The 15,083-nt window shown below is 59.2% G+C and overlaps 1 protein-coding gene and 1 long non-coding RNA gene across 4 annotated transcripts in view; one reads left to right on the plus strand and one right to left on the minus strand.

Moving 5' to 3' along the window:
- The window catches only part of CLMB (calcimembrin), a 45,129-nt gene that overhangs the window by 10,478 nt on the left and 19,568 nt on the right, over window positions 1-15,083 (plus strand). For 2 of the 3 annotated variants that reach the window (XM_086688760.1, XM_086688761.1), the window contains exons 2-3: window positions 2,241-2,343; window positions 14,044-14,089. In XM_086688760.1, the coding sequence (XP_086544886.1) occupies window positions 14,062-14,089 (28 nt within the window). In that variant the 5' untranslated portion in view covers window positions 2,241-2,343; window positions 14,044-14,061. Of the gene's footprint in view, window positions 1-2,240; window positions 2,344-14,043; window positions 14,090-15,083 lie in introns of those variants that run through there. The other variant, XM_086688762.1, reaches the window with a different exon arrangement.
- LOC147573312 (uncharacterized) lies at window positions 4,628-15,054 on the minus strand. Its single transcript, XR_015244609.1, has 2 exons — window positions 14,690-15,054; window positions 4,628-5,051 (listed from the first exon to the last, which is right to left on the minus strand). It is a non-coding gene; the product is annotated as an uncharacterized LOC147573312 (long non-coding RNA).

Genomic DNA, 15,083 nt, shown 5'->3' on the forward strand with positions numbered 1-15,083 from the left:
GTGTCACCTGGGAGTTTTTAGAAAACACCCTTACCTGGGCTCTGCCTGGACCAATTAGGCCGGGATCCCTGGGGTGAGCCTGGGCCTGGGCGTTTGCTTTATGCATCTTCATTTACTTGCTTGTTCACCCCCCCCCCCCCCCCCCCCCCCCCCCCCCCGCCCCGAACCGCTGGAATCCACTCAGGGGATGAGCAGGTGACTGCGCCCCCCTCTGGACAGGTGTCTAGCTGTCACAAGTTGCAAAGGGGGAGGTGATGCTAGTGGCATCCAGGGGGTGAAGGCCAGGGATGCCGTTCAGTACCCCACAGTGCCCAGGACGGCCCCCATGACAGAGAATGACCCAGCCCCGGAAGGATGTCAATGTCAAGTGCAGACCCTGAGCAGTTCTGACACACTGAAGCACAACCCCTCCTGTTCCCCGGGGGACGGAGGGGGAGGGAGGGGGAGCCCGGCGGGGGAGGAGCAAGTTAACCTGGATTGTTTGCATTCCTCATCTCCACCCTTGCTGTTGACAAAACGCATCCTCCTGGCCACCTTTCTGTAGCAACCCCCAACCTCCCGCCCTGAATGGGGACAAAATCTCTCCCTGGGCCCACTAGCTGGCCTGTGCCGCAGCCCCCTGGGGAAATGGAGAGAGCATCAGGGTCTCCCCCTCGCAGGGCCCGTGCTGAGCAGGTGATGACGTGGGGGTTTCGTGCATAGGTGACGCCGTCACTGACAGTGATCCTACACACTGGGGTTCCCCGGTGCCTGGCGCAGAGTAAGTGCTCCAAAAGGTTTTGTAGACACGAATAGATCCCCATTTGTCCCTTGTGGAAACCGAGGCCCGGAAATGCTGATCTCACAACGAGCATCCGTTCAGCCGGCCGAGGACTTCTCTGCCTGCTGGAAAGGCCTCGCTGGTCTCCACCTGGCAGGAACAAGGCCCTGGTGGCTGTGCCCACCGTCCCCAGGGCCTCCCCCACACCTGTGTTGCCACCATTGAAGGAGACAATTCCGAGCAGCCCTGCCCCACAGCTCACAGCCAGGACGCAAGACCCTGGGCAGCCCACCTTCCCTCCCAGTGGGGACCCATGGAAGGAGCATCCTGTCCCTAACCCTGCCCCCTTCTGTCCTTTTGGGAGGGGAACAGGATACATTTCTACCTGTCACTCCTGACTTTGATACAAAAAGATTGCAGCATTTTTAGGAATGACTCAAAGGGCGAACACAGCTAGGATGCTGACTCTATTTCCTGCAACTCAATTCTTTCCTGCTTTCGCCAAGGGAGTGTCACTGTCCTGCTCTGTGACTCAGTTTCCCCTTCCAAGCCTCCAGAAGTACACACAGCACAGGGTGTGGAGACTTTGGGCGTGTTAGTTGGAGCTGGCATGAGGGACAGAAAGAACCCTGGAGGGGACGCTTTTGTTCCTCCTGGCTAGCTGGGTCGGTGCCAGCCGAGACCTCCACACCAGGGAGCCTCCTAAGAAACCCATTTGGATAAAAGATCTCTGTACCCACCGGGAGGGGAACTGGGGAGTTACTCCCAGCTGGGTATCAGCAAATATCTGAAGCTGTCACCTCCAGAGGTGAAGAGTGATAGCGCGGGCAGAGAGCAGAGGGGCCAGACCCCGACACCAGGGAGGCTGCCTTTTGATCACGAGGGCCATCCGAGGCCCCGTAGCTCCCCTAAGACGTGGGGGCACGTTGCTTACTTGTCCCCAGGGCCCCGCGCAGGGGTAGGGGACTGGGGATGGCGGGATGTTGGAGCCTCCCCTCCCTGCAGCCGGGCGACGGGCCGACTCAAGTGTGACCACATGGCAGGGGGTGGCCCCGGAGCCCCTCTCCACGCACCGCCGCCGCCCCTCCTCCCCCGGGCAGGGGTGCACGGCTTCAGGGAGCTTGGCACCCAGCCCCGGGGAGGGGCCCACACTTTCCTTGGGCCCCACCCTCCTCCTCCTCCTCCGGGCAGGGCGAGAGGAAACTGAGGCGGGAGGCCGGAGGCGCGGGCGCCGGGCGCGCCCCTGGCACGGTCGGCGGGAGGCGGCGGGCGGGCCCGCTCCACCCCCGCGCCCGGGCCGTGCGATCCGGCGCCCGCGGGCGGGGCGGGGCTGCGGGCGGCACCGCCCCGAGGGGCCGGGGAGGGGAGGGGGGGCGGGAGGCGTGCTCGCGGCGGCGGCCAGGAGCGCCGGCCGGGGCGGAGCGGGGACCCCAGTGCGCTACCCGGCCCGGGCCATGACCCCCGCTGCTCTCTCTTGCAGGCTCGTCGCCGCGGCCCCCGGAGCCCGGCCGCCGCCGCCACCAGCGCCCGGGTGGGCCCCGTGCGCCCCGGGCGCGGCTCCGCAGTGAGCCCCCCAGGAAGCGGTGAGTGCCCCGTGCTGCCCGCCCACCCCTTCCAGTGGACGCCGCGGTCCCCGAGAGCCGCAGTCCCCCGAGCGGCGTCCACGCCCCGCCGGCTCCCGCGGCGGGAAGGGCGCGCCCGGGGAGGCCAGAGGGTCCCCAGGGGCGGTGGGGGGAGGGGGGCGGGGAACCCTCGCGGGCCCGGACGTCCCCCTAACTTCTCGCAGACTTTTCTGCGGAGACTCGGGCTGGGGCAGAGTTGGGCCCCTCTGGCCGTGTTGCAACTTACACGGGGCGGGTGGGGGGTGTGTCCGCGCGTGGCCGCCTCTGGCCCCCCACTCTCCAGCCGACACCCCGCGCTGTCACGAGTTCCTCGGGAATGGGCCAGACCGCCATTCCTCAGAGCTGGAAAGGAGCCCAGCCGGGGGTGGGGGCAGGAGGCCTCGAGAGGAACCATTTCCCCTCGATCGAGTATTTCAAACTATATTATTTATGAGCCGCCTCACTTAGGGGCCCCCTCGGCTCCCAGGGCATCAAAGCAGGTTTGCAACCGCAAAGGGCGACCAGTGTGAACGCACGCGCGCCTTCTCCGGGCAGGCTGAGCTCAGCGGAACCCGGGGAGGCTCTCATTAAGGGAGACCCGCAGCTTCGCTCGCTCGGCCGCGTGGGGGGCGGGGTCAAGGGCGGTCGGACTGTCCCGAGGCGCCAGGCTCTGGGGCCTGGGTGGAACCCACAGCAGGGTCAGCCTGTGCCGGCTGAGCAGCCAGAGGGGAGATGGAAGGCAGCGGGGTGAAGGCACTTCTGAGATCGTGCAGCCTTTGTGGGACGAACACCCCACTTTACAGATGAGGAAGCTGAGGCTCAGAGAGGCGCGGCTGGACTGGCAGGCCCTGGTGTTTCCTGCCCAGCCCCCAAGGATCCCTGCACCAGCCCTCCCACTTACCTTGTCCGGGCCACACCCACCTTGGGTTCTTCGTCCCCACCCTGGGTACCGGTTCCTCCGGATGGATGGAAGGGTGGGAGGGAGGGAGGGAAGCAGTGTATTTATGGAAAGACTTAATCCCTCTGCAAGCCCCAAGGAGGCTGAAAGCTTCACCACCTAATCTCCTCTCCCTGGAAGCCCTTGCTGGTGGGGTGCAACTCAGTGGGCGCTGAGCCGGAGTTTAGGTCCCCTCTGAGGACTTGAGCCTGGAACTTGCCCTCAGCTGGCATGGAAAGAGAGCAGTGCTATTCAACATGGAGCGAGCCCCGCCGTACCAGACCCCGTGGTGGGAGCTGTCCCATCACCTGGGTTGTTCCTTTTCATCCTCTGACCGGATACTGGTGTTATCCCCATTTTACAGATGCGGACACAGAGGCTTGTGAAGGTCATGGGGTGGGAAAGAGGCAAGGCCAGGCCTCTGGGACCACCAAGTGCAAACCCCCCCCCCCACCCATTAAAATATTATCACGGTACAATATACACATGGTAATATGTGCACATCAAAAGCGTGCACCCACATCCAGAAGTAGAGCTCCCCCAGGAATCTCCTCCTGCGCACCGCCCCCCCACACCCCCAGCCACAGTCTTCCCTGGGAGCCAGTGCTGGTTCCTTGTCCCCCACAGGCAGTGTGCATCGCTTACTTTTCTCTTTACACTGAAAACCTTCTGGAGGTGAGCTGGCAGGTACTCACTGCTGTGGGCTGGTAGTTTGTGGCTCCTGTCATCAAGGCTGCTGGAATAGAACAGTTGCATGGGGCACCTGGGGGGCTCAGTCGGTTGAGCGTCCGACTTCGGCTCAGGTCATCATCTCACATCTTGTGGGTTCGAACTCCACCTCGGGCTCTGTGCTGACAGCTCAGAGCCTGGAGCTTGCTTCGGATTCTGTGTCTCCCTCTCTCTCTCTCTCTCTCTCAAAAATAAACATAACAAAAAAATTTTTTAAACAAACAATTGCGTGTTTTGGGGGGCACCTGGCTGGCTCAGTCAGAAGAGCAAATGATTCTTGATCTCAAGGTTGTGAGTTCGAGCCCCACCATGGGTGTGGAGTTTACTTAAAAAAAATTTTTTTTAATTGCATGTTTTTTATTTTAATGATTATTTATTTTGAGAGAGAAAGGGAGAGAGAGAATCCCAAGCAGGCTCTGCACTGTCAGGGCAGAGCCTGACGTGGGGCTCAAACCCACGAACTGTGAGATCATGACCTGCCTGGGTCGAAATCAAGAATCAGATGCTCAGCTGACTAAGCCACCCAGGCGCCCTTTTAATCACATGTTTTAAAATTAACCCGTGGTTCATTAACCATTATCTTGACTTCTAACAGCATACTTCTTATTTTGAAATAAACACTTTTATTGGCATATGACATTTGAAAAGGTACACAAACCTTTTCAAGCATTGAACTTGACCACACAGAGGCCCAAGCAGGCAGTGGGCAAGTATTTTGCTCAGAGTTACACGGTCAATCACAGGGAAGCACCCTGTGCCGTGAGAGAACAGTAGCTGGCAAGGTCAGTGGGTGCCCTGCCCCCCATCCTCTCTCACTTGCTGCTGGCCCCTGGCAGCTGTCCCCAGGCTCTCTGTCCCCGCGCTGTCTCTTGAAGAGGAGCTCACAGCCTCCTGCAGGCCCGCGGGCAAAGGCCAGGAGATGTTCATGTTTTGCACTCTGTGTACCAGGATGGGAGGCGTGTTAACGCTCGTAGCATCTGTTCCCGGCACAGACCCTCTGGCTGGAATTGCAGGAATTCTAAGCCTGTGACAAAAAGAAAGTGCCTTTTCTAAAGAAGGAAGAAAACCAAGATGTTCCCTGTGCCTACGGGGAGCCCAGCGTGCCCAGCCTGTTAGTATCTGCTCCCCTGTGTTTGCAACACGGACCCAGGTGTGGACAGCTTGCCCAGGTCCCCCCTCCTCCCCACCCCCACTGGCTGGGAGCGGCACCTGGTTCCCTCCTGCCGTGGGTGGGCCCACCCACTTAGGCAGAGAGTGTCGCATTCCTCAGCGATGATGCTTCCCCCTTGCCCTCTCCCTGGGCTTCAGGTGAGGTCTTTGTTCAGGAGGCGCCACCTGCCACCTCGAGAGGGTTATTCTGATCTCTTCTGGGAGGTGGCTCTGCAGAGACCAGGGTCAGACTTCCAGCTGGACTCTGCCTTTCACTCACTTTCCCTCTCTGGGTCTCCGTGTCCTCATCTGGGAGACCCATGTTAGAACGACGGCCGCCTCTGTGTAGAGCTGCCGGCTCTAGCAAATAAGAATTCGGGATGCCCGTGGCTGGCTCTGTCGGTGGAGCGTGCGCCTCCTGATCTTGGGGTCACGAGTTCGAGCCCCACATTGGGGGTAGAGATTACTTAAAATCTTTTTTACTGTTACTGTTTTAATTTTATTTTTTTAATTAAAAAAGTGTTTTAATGCTTATTCACCTTTGAGAGAGCGAGCACGGGGAGGGGACGGGCAAAGAGAGGGAGACACAGAATCTGAAGCAGGCTCCAGGCTCTGAGCCGTCAGCCCAGAGCCTGACGCGGGGCTCGAACCCAGGAGCTGTGAGATCGTGGCCTGAGCCGAAGTTGAACTTAACTGAATGAGCCACCCAGGCACCCCTATTTTTTTTTTTTTTTTTAATTTTAGAGAGAGACAGAATTGCGAGCAGGGGAGAGGGGTACAGAGAGAGAAAGAATTTTAAGCAGGTTCCATGCTCAGCAGAGAGCCCAACACAGGGCTCAATCCCACTGCCCTGGGATAGTGACCGGAGCCGAAAGAACAGTCAGATGCTCAATTGACTGAGTCACCCAGGTGCCCCCAAAATAAAATTTTTAAGGGGCACCTGGCTGGCTTAGTTGGTAGAGCATGGGACTCTTAATCCCAGCATTGTGAGTTCAAGTCCCACATTGGGTGTGGAGCCTACTTTAAAAAAAGAAAAGAAAAAAAAAAGAAAAATAAGAAAAGAAAAGAAGCGGGGCCTGGGTGGCTCAGTCGGTTAAGCATCCGACTTCGGCTCAGGTCATGAGCTCACAGTTTTGTGGGTTCAAGCCCCGCGTCGGGCTCTGTGCTGACAGCTCAGAGCCCGGAGCCTGCTTTGGATTCTGTGTCTCTTGGCCTCTCCCCCCACTCACGCTCTGTCTCTCTCTCAAAAATAAGCACTTTAAAAAAAGAAAAGACAATCTTAAAAAAAAAAAACAAAAACAAACAAACCAGGATGCCCAGTTTTCAATTGCAGATAAATGATGAAGGATTTTTGGGGCGCCTGGGTGGCGCAGTCGGTTAAGCGTCCGACTTCAGCCAGGTCACGATCTCGCGGTCCGTGAGTTCGAGCCCCGAGTCGGGCTCTGGGCTGATGGCTCGGAGCCTGGAGCCTGTTTCCGATTCTGTGTCTCCCTCTCTCTCTGCCCCTCCCCCGTTCATGCTCTGTCTCTCTCTGTCCCAAAAATAAATAAACATTGAAAAAAAAATTAAAAAAATAAATAAATAAAAAAGAAAAGACAATCTTAAAAAAAAAAAAAAACAAACCAGGATGCCCAGTTTTCAGTTGCAGATAAATGATGAAGGATTTTTAATATGAGTATGTCCCATGCCGTAATCGGACACTCTATATTTTATCAGGAAACGTTTATCTACGGCCACTTCCAACCCTAGACCTGTATGATTCACTCCAGAAAGATTTTATCTCCCCCTCTAGAGCTCAGCTTCTGAGCTGCAAAAGTAGGAACTGAAGGTAATCAGCAGACAGACCCCCAGGGGCCAGCCTTCTAGAAATAGGCACCTCCCCACCCGCTCCGGCCCCCCAGCCAGCCGGCGCGTCGCCTTAATTTTTCTGCTCTGTGCAGAGAACAAACCGGTTGACTTTTCCCTTTGCACTGCGAACCCGTAGGTGAGCCGGCAGGCACTCACTGCTGTGGGCCGGTGGTAGTGTCTTGAAGGCTGCTGTGAAAACAGGCACAGACAACTTGGCCAAGCGTGTCCTTGCCCTGGAGATGCTCATGGTTTCAGAGAACGCCGTGTGGTGTGCAAAGAGCTGATCCCCATCTATCTTGATGGCGCAGACGAGGGACAGGGCCCCCCCCCCCACCGCGGGAGGAAGGAAGTTTGTATCATTGCCTGTCCCTGTTGTGGCCGTTTGGCGTAGGGGGATTTTTGTGCCTGGGTGCAAGAAAGAACCTGTTCTACTTCAAGCTGTTGTGCAAATAATTAACAATCTGATATTTCCAAGGGAACATAAACAGCCCGATTCAATATGAAAGGGAGGTTTTTCACACTCCTGCAAAAGTGTGAAAGAGAGAACATTTATACCTAAACTAGCCTGACTGCACTTGGAACCCAGGGGGGGACCCCTCCCACCAGATCTCCTTTCTCCCATTAAATCGTTACTTTCTAAAAAATTGTAGGGGTTTTACTTATTTTTGAGAGAGAGAGACAGAGTGTAAGCGGGGGAGGGGCAGAGAGAAGGAGACACAGAATCCGAAGCAGCACCACCCCCCCACCCCAGCTGTCAGCACAGAGCCGGACGACGCTGGGCTCGAACTCACCAGCTGTGAGATCAGGACCTGAGCCAAAGTCAGATGCTCAACCGACTGAGCCACCCGGGCGCCCCTGAGCGGAGTAATTTTTATAATCATCTCGGCTCACGAATTGGCTTTTTATTTATTTATTTATTTATTTATTTATTTATTTATTTATTTTTTAACGTTTATTTACTTTTGAGACAGAGAGAGACAGAGCATGAACGGGGGAAGGTCAGAGAGAGAGGGAGACACAGAATCTGAAACAGGCTCCAGGCTCTGAGCTGTCAGCACAGAGCCCAACGCGGGGCTTGAACTCACAGACCGTGAGACCGTGACCTGAGCCGAAGTCGGACGCTCAACCGACTGAGCCACCCAGGCGCCCCAAGACTTGGCTTTTTAAAAGCGTTCGCTTGATATCAGTCAGCTGTCATTGCCGTGAGAATGACCGTGAAGGAAGGCCTCCACTCACACAGGTGTAGAATCAAGCTTCAGCCCGTCCCACGCGGGGCCTCTCCCACGCAGCGTCCGTGGCCTCTTCCAGGCTGGCCTTCCGCCCCCAGCCCCCACCCCAGAGGGAGTGGGTCACCCCGGGGGAGCACCTCCTCCTCTGGACCCAACTCGGGATGCCCCGGGCAGTCTTCTGATGCAGTGCCCTCCCGGACTGCTCTGTGACAGTGACTGACAGTGACGGTGGCCACCGTCCCTGAGGCTGGTGGCAGGATGCCTGTTTCACAGACCAGGACACAGAGCCTGGGGGGGCCGAACTTCAGAACCTCAGGCTCAGAGAGGGAAGTGCCTTGGCTGAGGTCGCACAGCTCTTGGACCCCAGCTCTTCCTCGATCCCCAGGGCCACTCCCCACCGGCCGCCCACCTTCTGTCCCGTGGGGAGGGAGGAGCTGGACGAGGAGAGGCATGGGGGGGGGGCGCTGGGATGAGGAACGGCGCTTTGTGAACATTCTGCACCTGGGAATTCTAGAAAGCTGAAACAGAATCGCTGCACACTGACGCGACCCCTAGGTGCCACCTCTCCCTGACCCTGGTGCAGCTTCTTGTCCTGTGTCCCTGCACCAGCTGGGGCCACGCCTGCTTCCTGTGCCTCTTGCCTCCTTGATCGGCTGTTCTTTCATCAACCTCCTTCCCTCCCCCCTCCCCACTTCCCTCCCCTTACCCCCTCCCTCCCCTCCTCTTCCCCCCACCTCCCCTTTCCCCTCCCCCTTCCCCTTCTGTTCCCCCCTTATCCCCTCCCTCCATCCCACTCCTCTTCCTCTCCTCCCCCTTCCCCCTCCCTCCCCTTTCCCCTCCCCCTTCCCCTCTGTCCCCCCCTTATCCCCTCCCTCCATCCCACTCCTCTTCCTCTCCTCCCCCTTCCCCCTCCCTCCCCTTTCCCCTCCCCCTTCCCCTCTGTCCCCCCCTTATCCCCTCCCTCCATCCCACTCCTCTTCCTCTCCTCCCCCTCCCCCTTCCTCTCCTCCCCCTCCCCCTTCCTCTCCTCCCCCTCCCCCTTCCTCTCCTCCCCCTCCCCCTTCCTCTCCTCCCCCTCCCCCTTCCTCTCCTCCCCCTCCCCCTTCCTTTCTTCCCCCTTTCCTCCATGCTTCCCTCCTTTCCTGCTGGGTGTTTTGAGGTGGTTATTTTTAAACTTATTTATTTTGAGAAAGAGAGAGAGGGAGAGAGAAGGAGCAGGGGAGGGGCCGAGAGAGATGGGGAGAGAAAATCCACAGCAGGCTCTGTGCTGTCAGTGGGGAGCCCAGCGTGGGGCTCTATCTCATGAACCATGGTATCATGACCTGAGCTGAAATCAAGAGTCGGACGCCGAGCCCACTGAGCCCCCCTGACGTCCCAAGACGGGTATTTTTTAAGCTATAAGGCAGCTCTGGGACGACACCTGTCAATTCGAGGCAACTCTTAGGGAGGTGGTGCTCCCGGCACAGGATAGAGCACACCTCCCACTGCATCAGAGAAGTTTCTAGGAAAACGGGGTCCGATGCACAAAACTTCCCCTGCCACCGCTGGGAGGCGGCGGTGTCGGGCACAGGGGCTGCGGGGCCCCTGTTGTCTCTGCCGTTCTTTTCCCTGGTTGACTCCTAGAAATAGTTTCAAGCTTCCAGAAAAGTTGCAAGAACACCAGGTGCCCCTCGTGCCCTTCCCCAGAGACGAACGTTTGGCCACATTCCGCCTCTGCACATACACATGCGTGTTTTGACTTTTCCAGCTGTGCAAGCTGAGAGTTCAGTTGCAGGCGTGACGGCCCTGGACCCTTGGGCGTGTGTGTCCTAGGGGCAGGAACCGTCTCTGACAGACTCAGTCCAGTGATAAAAATCAGAGAACTGAGCGTTGACCCCATACTGTCGCCTACAGATAATTGTCTTTTTTTTTTTTTTTTTTTTTTTTTACTCTTGTAGTGCTTTTCAAACAAACACAAAGATACATAATGAATATTCCCACCTTTCAGTGTCGGAGCCCCTGCCCTGGTTGTGTCCTCCCCCTGCACCCACAGCACGGTGGTGGTTTTTCTGGGGCATTTTACAGCAATCCTAGCATCGCTTCCTCCAGGAAGACCTCCTCATAAACCATTGTCTAAACCCTGGGATGGGGGGGCGTCTGGGGGGTCAGCCTGTTGAGCACTGGGTCTTGATTTCAGCTCAGGTCATGATTTCAAACTTCGTGGTATCGAGCCCCAAGTCCATTCGGGCTCTGCACTGTCCAGAGCCTGCTTGGGATTCTCTCTCTCTCTCTCTCCCCCTCCCCTGCTCCTGCTCTCTCTCTCTCTTCCCCTCCCCTGCTCCTGCTCTCTCTCTGCCCCTCCCCCTGCTCCTGTACTCTCTATCTGCCCCTCCCCTGCTCCTGCTCTCTCTCTCTCTGCCCCTCCCCTGCTCCTGCTCTCTCTCTCTCTCTCTCTGCCCCTCCCCTGCTCCTGCTCTCTCTCTCTCTCTCTGCCCCTCCCCTGCTCCTGCTCTCTCTCTGCCCCTCCCCTGCTCCTGCTCTCTCTCTGCCCCTCCCCCTGCTCCTGCACTCTCTGTCTGCCCCTCCCGTGCTCCTGCTCTCCCTCTCTCTCTGCCCCTCCCCTGCTCCTGCTGTCTCTCTCTCTGCCCCTCCCCTGCTCCTGCTCTCCCTCTCTCTGCCCCTCCCCTGCTCCTGCTCTCCCTCTCTCTGCCCCTCCCCTGCTCTCCCTCTCTCTCTGCCCCTCCCCTGCTCCTGCTCACTCTCTCTCTCTGCCCCTCCCCTGCTCCTGCTCTCTCTGCCCCTCCCCTGCTCCTGCTCCTGCTCTCTGCCCCTCCCCTGCTCCTGCTCTCCCTCTCTCTCTGCCCCTCCCCTCCTCCTGCTCTCCCTCTCTCTCTGCCCCTCCCCTGCTCCTGCTCTCCCTCTCTCTGCCCCTCCCCTGCTCCTGCTCTCCCTCTCTCTCTGCCCCTCCCCTGCTCCTGCTCTCCCTGTCTCTCTGCCCCTCCCCTGCTCTCCCTCTCTCTCTGCCCCTCCCCTGCTCCTGCTCACTCTCTCTCTCTCTCTCTGCCCCTCCCCTGCTCCTGCTCCTGCTCTCTGCCCCTCCCCTGCTCCTGCTCTCCCTCTCTCTCTGCCCCTCCCCTCCTCCTGCTCTCCCTCTCTCTCTGCCTCTCCCCTGCTCCTGCTCTCCCTCTCTCACTGCCCCTCCCCTCCTCCTGCTCCTGCTCTCCCTCTCTCACTGCCCCTCCCCTCCTCCTGCTCTTTCTCTCTCTCTCTCTGCCCTTCCCTTGCTCCTGCTCTCTCTCTCTCTCAAAATAAATAGTTTTTTTAAAAATAATAACCCCTGAGATAGGATGCATGTGCGATCTGTCGGGTGCACTGTGGCCACCACTTGAGGACCACCCAGAAATGCAGAGTGACATCAGTGGGGTGCACCATGCAAAGCGTGATGTCATGCGGGCTGCTTACAGTGGCCAGTGTGGGCCCTGGCTGTATTTGCTCGTGAGCCCAACCTCAGGGCTGCAGACCCCTGGGCCGGAGACCCAGCCCCGGGGAGGGTGGGGAGAGACAGAGGGAAGGTCTAGGCCACCCCCCTGCCTACCACTCCCCCTCCCAGCCCTGTGGTTGGAAGTGTTGTCGCTCTAGGGCCCAAAGTGCCGTGTTTGAATCCTGACCCCGCCACTTGCTACCCATAAGACCTTGTGCAAACTAACCTCTCTGTGCCTGTGTTTCCTCCTCTGTGAGGTGGGGATGGTCCCAACCCCTAAGGGCTGTTGGGAGCATTAACTGACCAGGAATCTCGGTCCAGGAGCTCTGGTGGGTGCTGGGCACACAGTGAACGCTCCAGAAATAACACCCGTTATGCTCACGGGCTCTCTCTTCCCCCAGCCCAGCCCTTCCTCTCCCCCTGAGGAAGGACACCCTTTCCGTGGCATTTCATCCTGCACATTAGAATCCCCTGGGGAGCTTTTAAAAATCCCAGTGCCAGGCCCACACCCCAGGCCAATTACCCCGGAATCTCTGGGGTGAGACCAGGCATCGGTATTTTGCTAAGTGCGCAGGCGATCTTGCTGGGCCCCATGCCTCGGCAGCTGTGCTGAGCCTCCCCTGCGTCCTGCTTGGATACAGCCCCCAAGACTGCAGGCAGGATGGGTCCCGAGAGCTGGCATTTCTCATGAGCTCCCGGCGATCACTTGTCCCAGGCCTCTGGGCCAGGACCACACTCGGGACAGCACAGCCCTGGAGAAAGACCCCCTGCTGGAAACCAAGACCCGTCTTCTCTCTGGGACTGTCATAAACCACAGCAGCTGACACTTCTTGAGCCTTGTGCCCCCCTGATAACTCAGTTTTCCGTGCTGCTCAGTGACACCTCCAAGAGCATCCTCCCCATTTTAAAGATGAGGAAAGTGAAGTCCAGGTGGGTTGAGGAACCTGCCTGTGGTCAGCTGGCTGAGCCAGGCCCCGGCCAAGTCAGAGATGCTCCACAGGTGTCTGTCCCTCCCCTGCCCTGTCTCCCTCCCTCCCACTCGTGTCCCCAGCCCATCCCCCAGCAGATGTCTCCAGGCATCTGCTTCCTGCCTGTCCCACATACCCAGCCTGGATGAAATCAGAGCCCTCCCCTCGGGTCCTTCCAAGTCCCCCCCCCCCGCCCCCCCATCGCCTGACCCTGCGTGTCTCCCGGACTTCCAGCCACTTCTCCACACCCTCACTGCCCCCCATCTTCCACGCTGAGACCCCCACAATTTCTAGCCCAGAGCCAGCATCCCTGACCTTAACAGGCACACGACTCCCAGGGGGCCTTGTTAAACTACCGATTCATTTGGGTGTGCCCGAGATGCTGCATGACTGATAAGTTCCCAGGGGGGGAACCAGCACAGCACCCACGTCATGGACGCCTGGGGGACCCCAGCACTTCCTAGGCATCAGTGCCAGCCTCTGTGCAGGACGAGGAGATGATGGGCCCCCCCTGCCGGCCCCCTCCATCCCTCTCCCCTCCCCAGCCTGGCACACAGGCAGCTCCCCGTGAAAGGAGGGATAAGCACCCCGCCCCCATCGACCCTCAGACACAAGGACCCTCAGAGGTGAAAACAAGAGCCTCACAGTCCCCTGGAGGGGCAGCCCCGGGGTTGGAACCCCAGCTCCCGTCTCCTAGGAAGCTGGCTGGCCTCGGGCAGGGGACACCAGCTCTCTGAGCCTTGATTTCCACATCTGTCAATGGGGAAGTAGTAACATCTCCCGGGGTTGTTGCTGTGGAATGTCAGGCGCATACCGCGTCAGCTGCCCCCTGTTTTATCCATCAATCGGCCGGCAGATCGTGAGAACACTTGGGACAATTTTAACTCCCACGCACTAAGGCCCGGGTGCCTCAATCTGTTAGATCTCCAAAGCACACGCATTTATGAAGCGCGGCCGCACCATAACAGAAGGTGAGCCCATCACGGCGGGCTCAGGGCCACCTGCAGCCTGGCCCAGGGTCCCCCCCCGCCCTGCTGTTTCTGAAGCCAGCAGCCCCTTAACGGAAAGGCCAGGTGGCTTCGGTTCCGAAGGGCGGCCCGACCACACCCTCACCTCAGCTGCACCCCACGCTCCAGGACCTCCAGTATATTTAGCTCCGAGGCACCTGAAAGCTTTTTCCGCCAGCACAGGCTCATCTTTGAGCAAACTCAGCCCAGATGCAGCCAGCACGCACCCTGACCTCGCCAGTCACCGGCGGTTTCTCTCCCCACTATTTCCTGTTGTGCACCCGTGGGGCTGCGGTGGGGGGGGGGGCTTGGCCGCACATGGCCAGCACCCAGCAAGCCCCTTCTCTCTCCGCAGGCCTGCCGAGGCGCCGCCATGGGGCTTAAGCTGTCCTGCCTGAAAGGTAAGGGGGGCGGCTCCCCCACCAGCTCTTCTGGGGCCCAGGGAGGTAGGGGCGGTGCGGGAATGAGGCAGGAGAGAGCAGGAGGCACACCCCGGAGAGGGAGGGGGCACCGCCAGTCAAGGCAGCATCTGTACACAGCAGGTGCCTTATATATGCGGGCTGTGACTCTCAGCACTCCTCCTTCCCTGCCACTGGCAGGAGAGGGACGTGGCCACGGTGCCCTTGGGCCTTGGCTTCTCCCTCAGGGGGACTAATCCCAACCGCGGAGAGTAAGGGAGGAAGAGCCGGGCACACACGGCGTTTTTGCTCTGCACCCCGCGGGCCTGGTGTCACCGGCATAGGGGGTTCGGCCTGCCGGGGCCCGGGGAAGGTCCTAGAAGGACACAGCGTCACGGTGGCACGTGGTAGGTGTTGGCAGAGGCAGTGCAGACATCTGTCCTGTGCCCTAGCCCCTGATGTCCAGCCATGGTCCACAGGGAGACCTCTCCCCTTGAAGCCCGTTATTCAGTGACAGACGCCTCCCAGCCTGAAACCTGGGGGGTCGTTCTGATGGCCCCTCCCTCGCCCATGTGGGTGGCATGCCCCGCAGAGCTGACTCACCTCCTGGATGTTTTGGGGGTGTCCCTGGCCCCATCCCTTCGCCGCAGGAAGTCAGGGGTGTGGGAAGGCCCGGGCCAGGCAGAAGGACCACCTCCAGTCCCCCTGCCGGGATGGGTGAGCTCAGGAGTGCATCTGATGGGCCCCGCTTAGGGTATGGGCCCCGCCCCTTGCCCAGGGGGTGGGGCATCTTGATGGACAGTTTCTCTAAGACGCGGAGCAGGTGCGCGGCAGTGGTTCCCCTGGACACCCACAGGGTGTCGTTTGCAAAGTGGGGACGGGGATGCTGGAGAGGCGGAAGCAGCCCACCTCCCTCCAGGGCCCGGCCCCTCTGAGGCCGCAGGCTGAGCCCACGCAGGAGTGGGGGGGGGGGGCACCTGCTGAGCGCACACCTGGG

The sequence above is a fragment of the Puma concolor genome, chromosome E2 (assembly GCF_028749965.1).
Source record: "Puma concolor isolate L17-30 chromosome E2, mPumCon1.1.hap2, whole genome shotgun sequence".
NCBI lineage: Eukaryota > Metazoa > Chordata > Mammalia > Carnivora > Felidae > Puma > Puma concolor.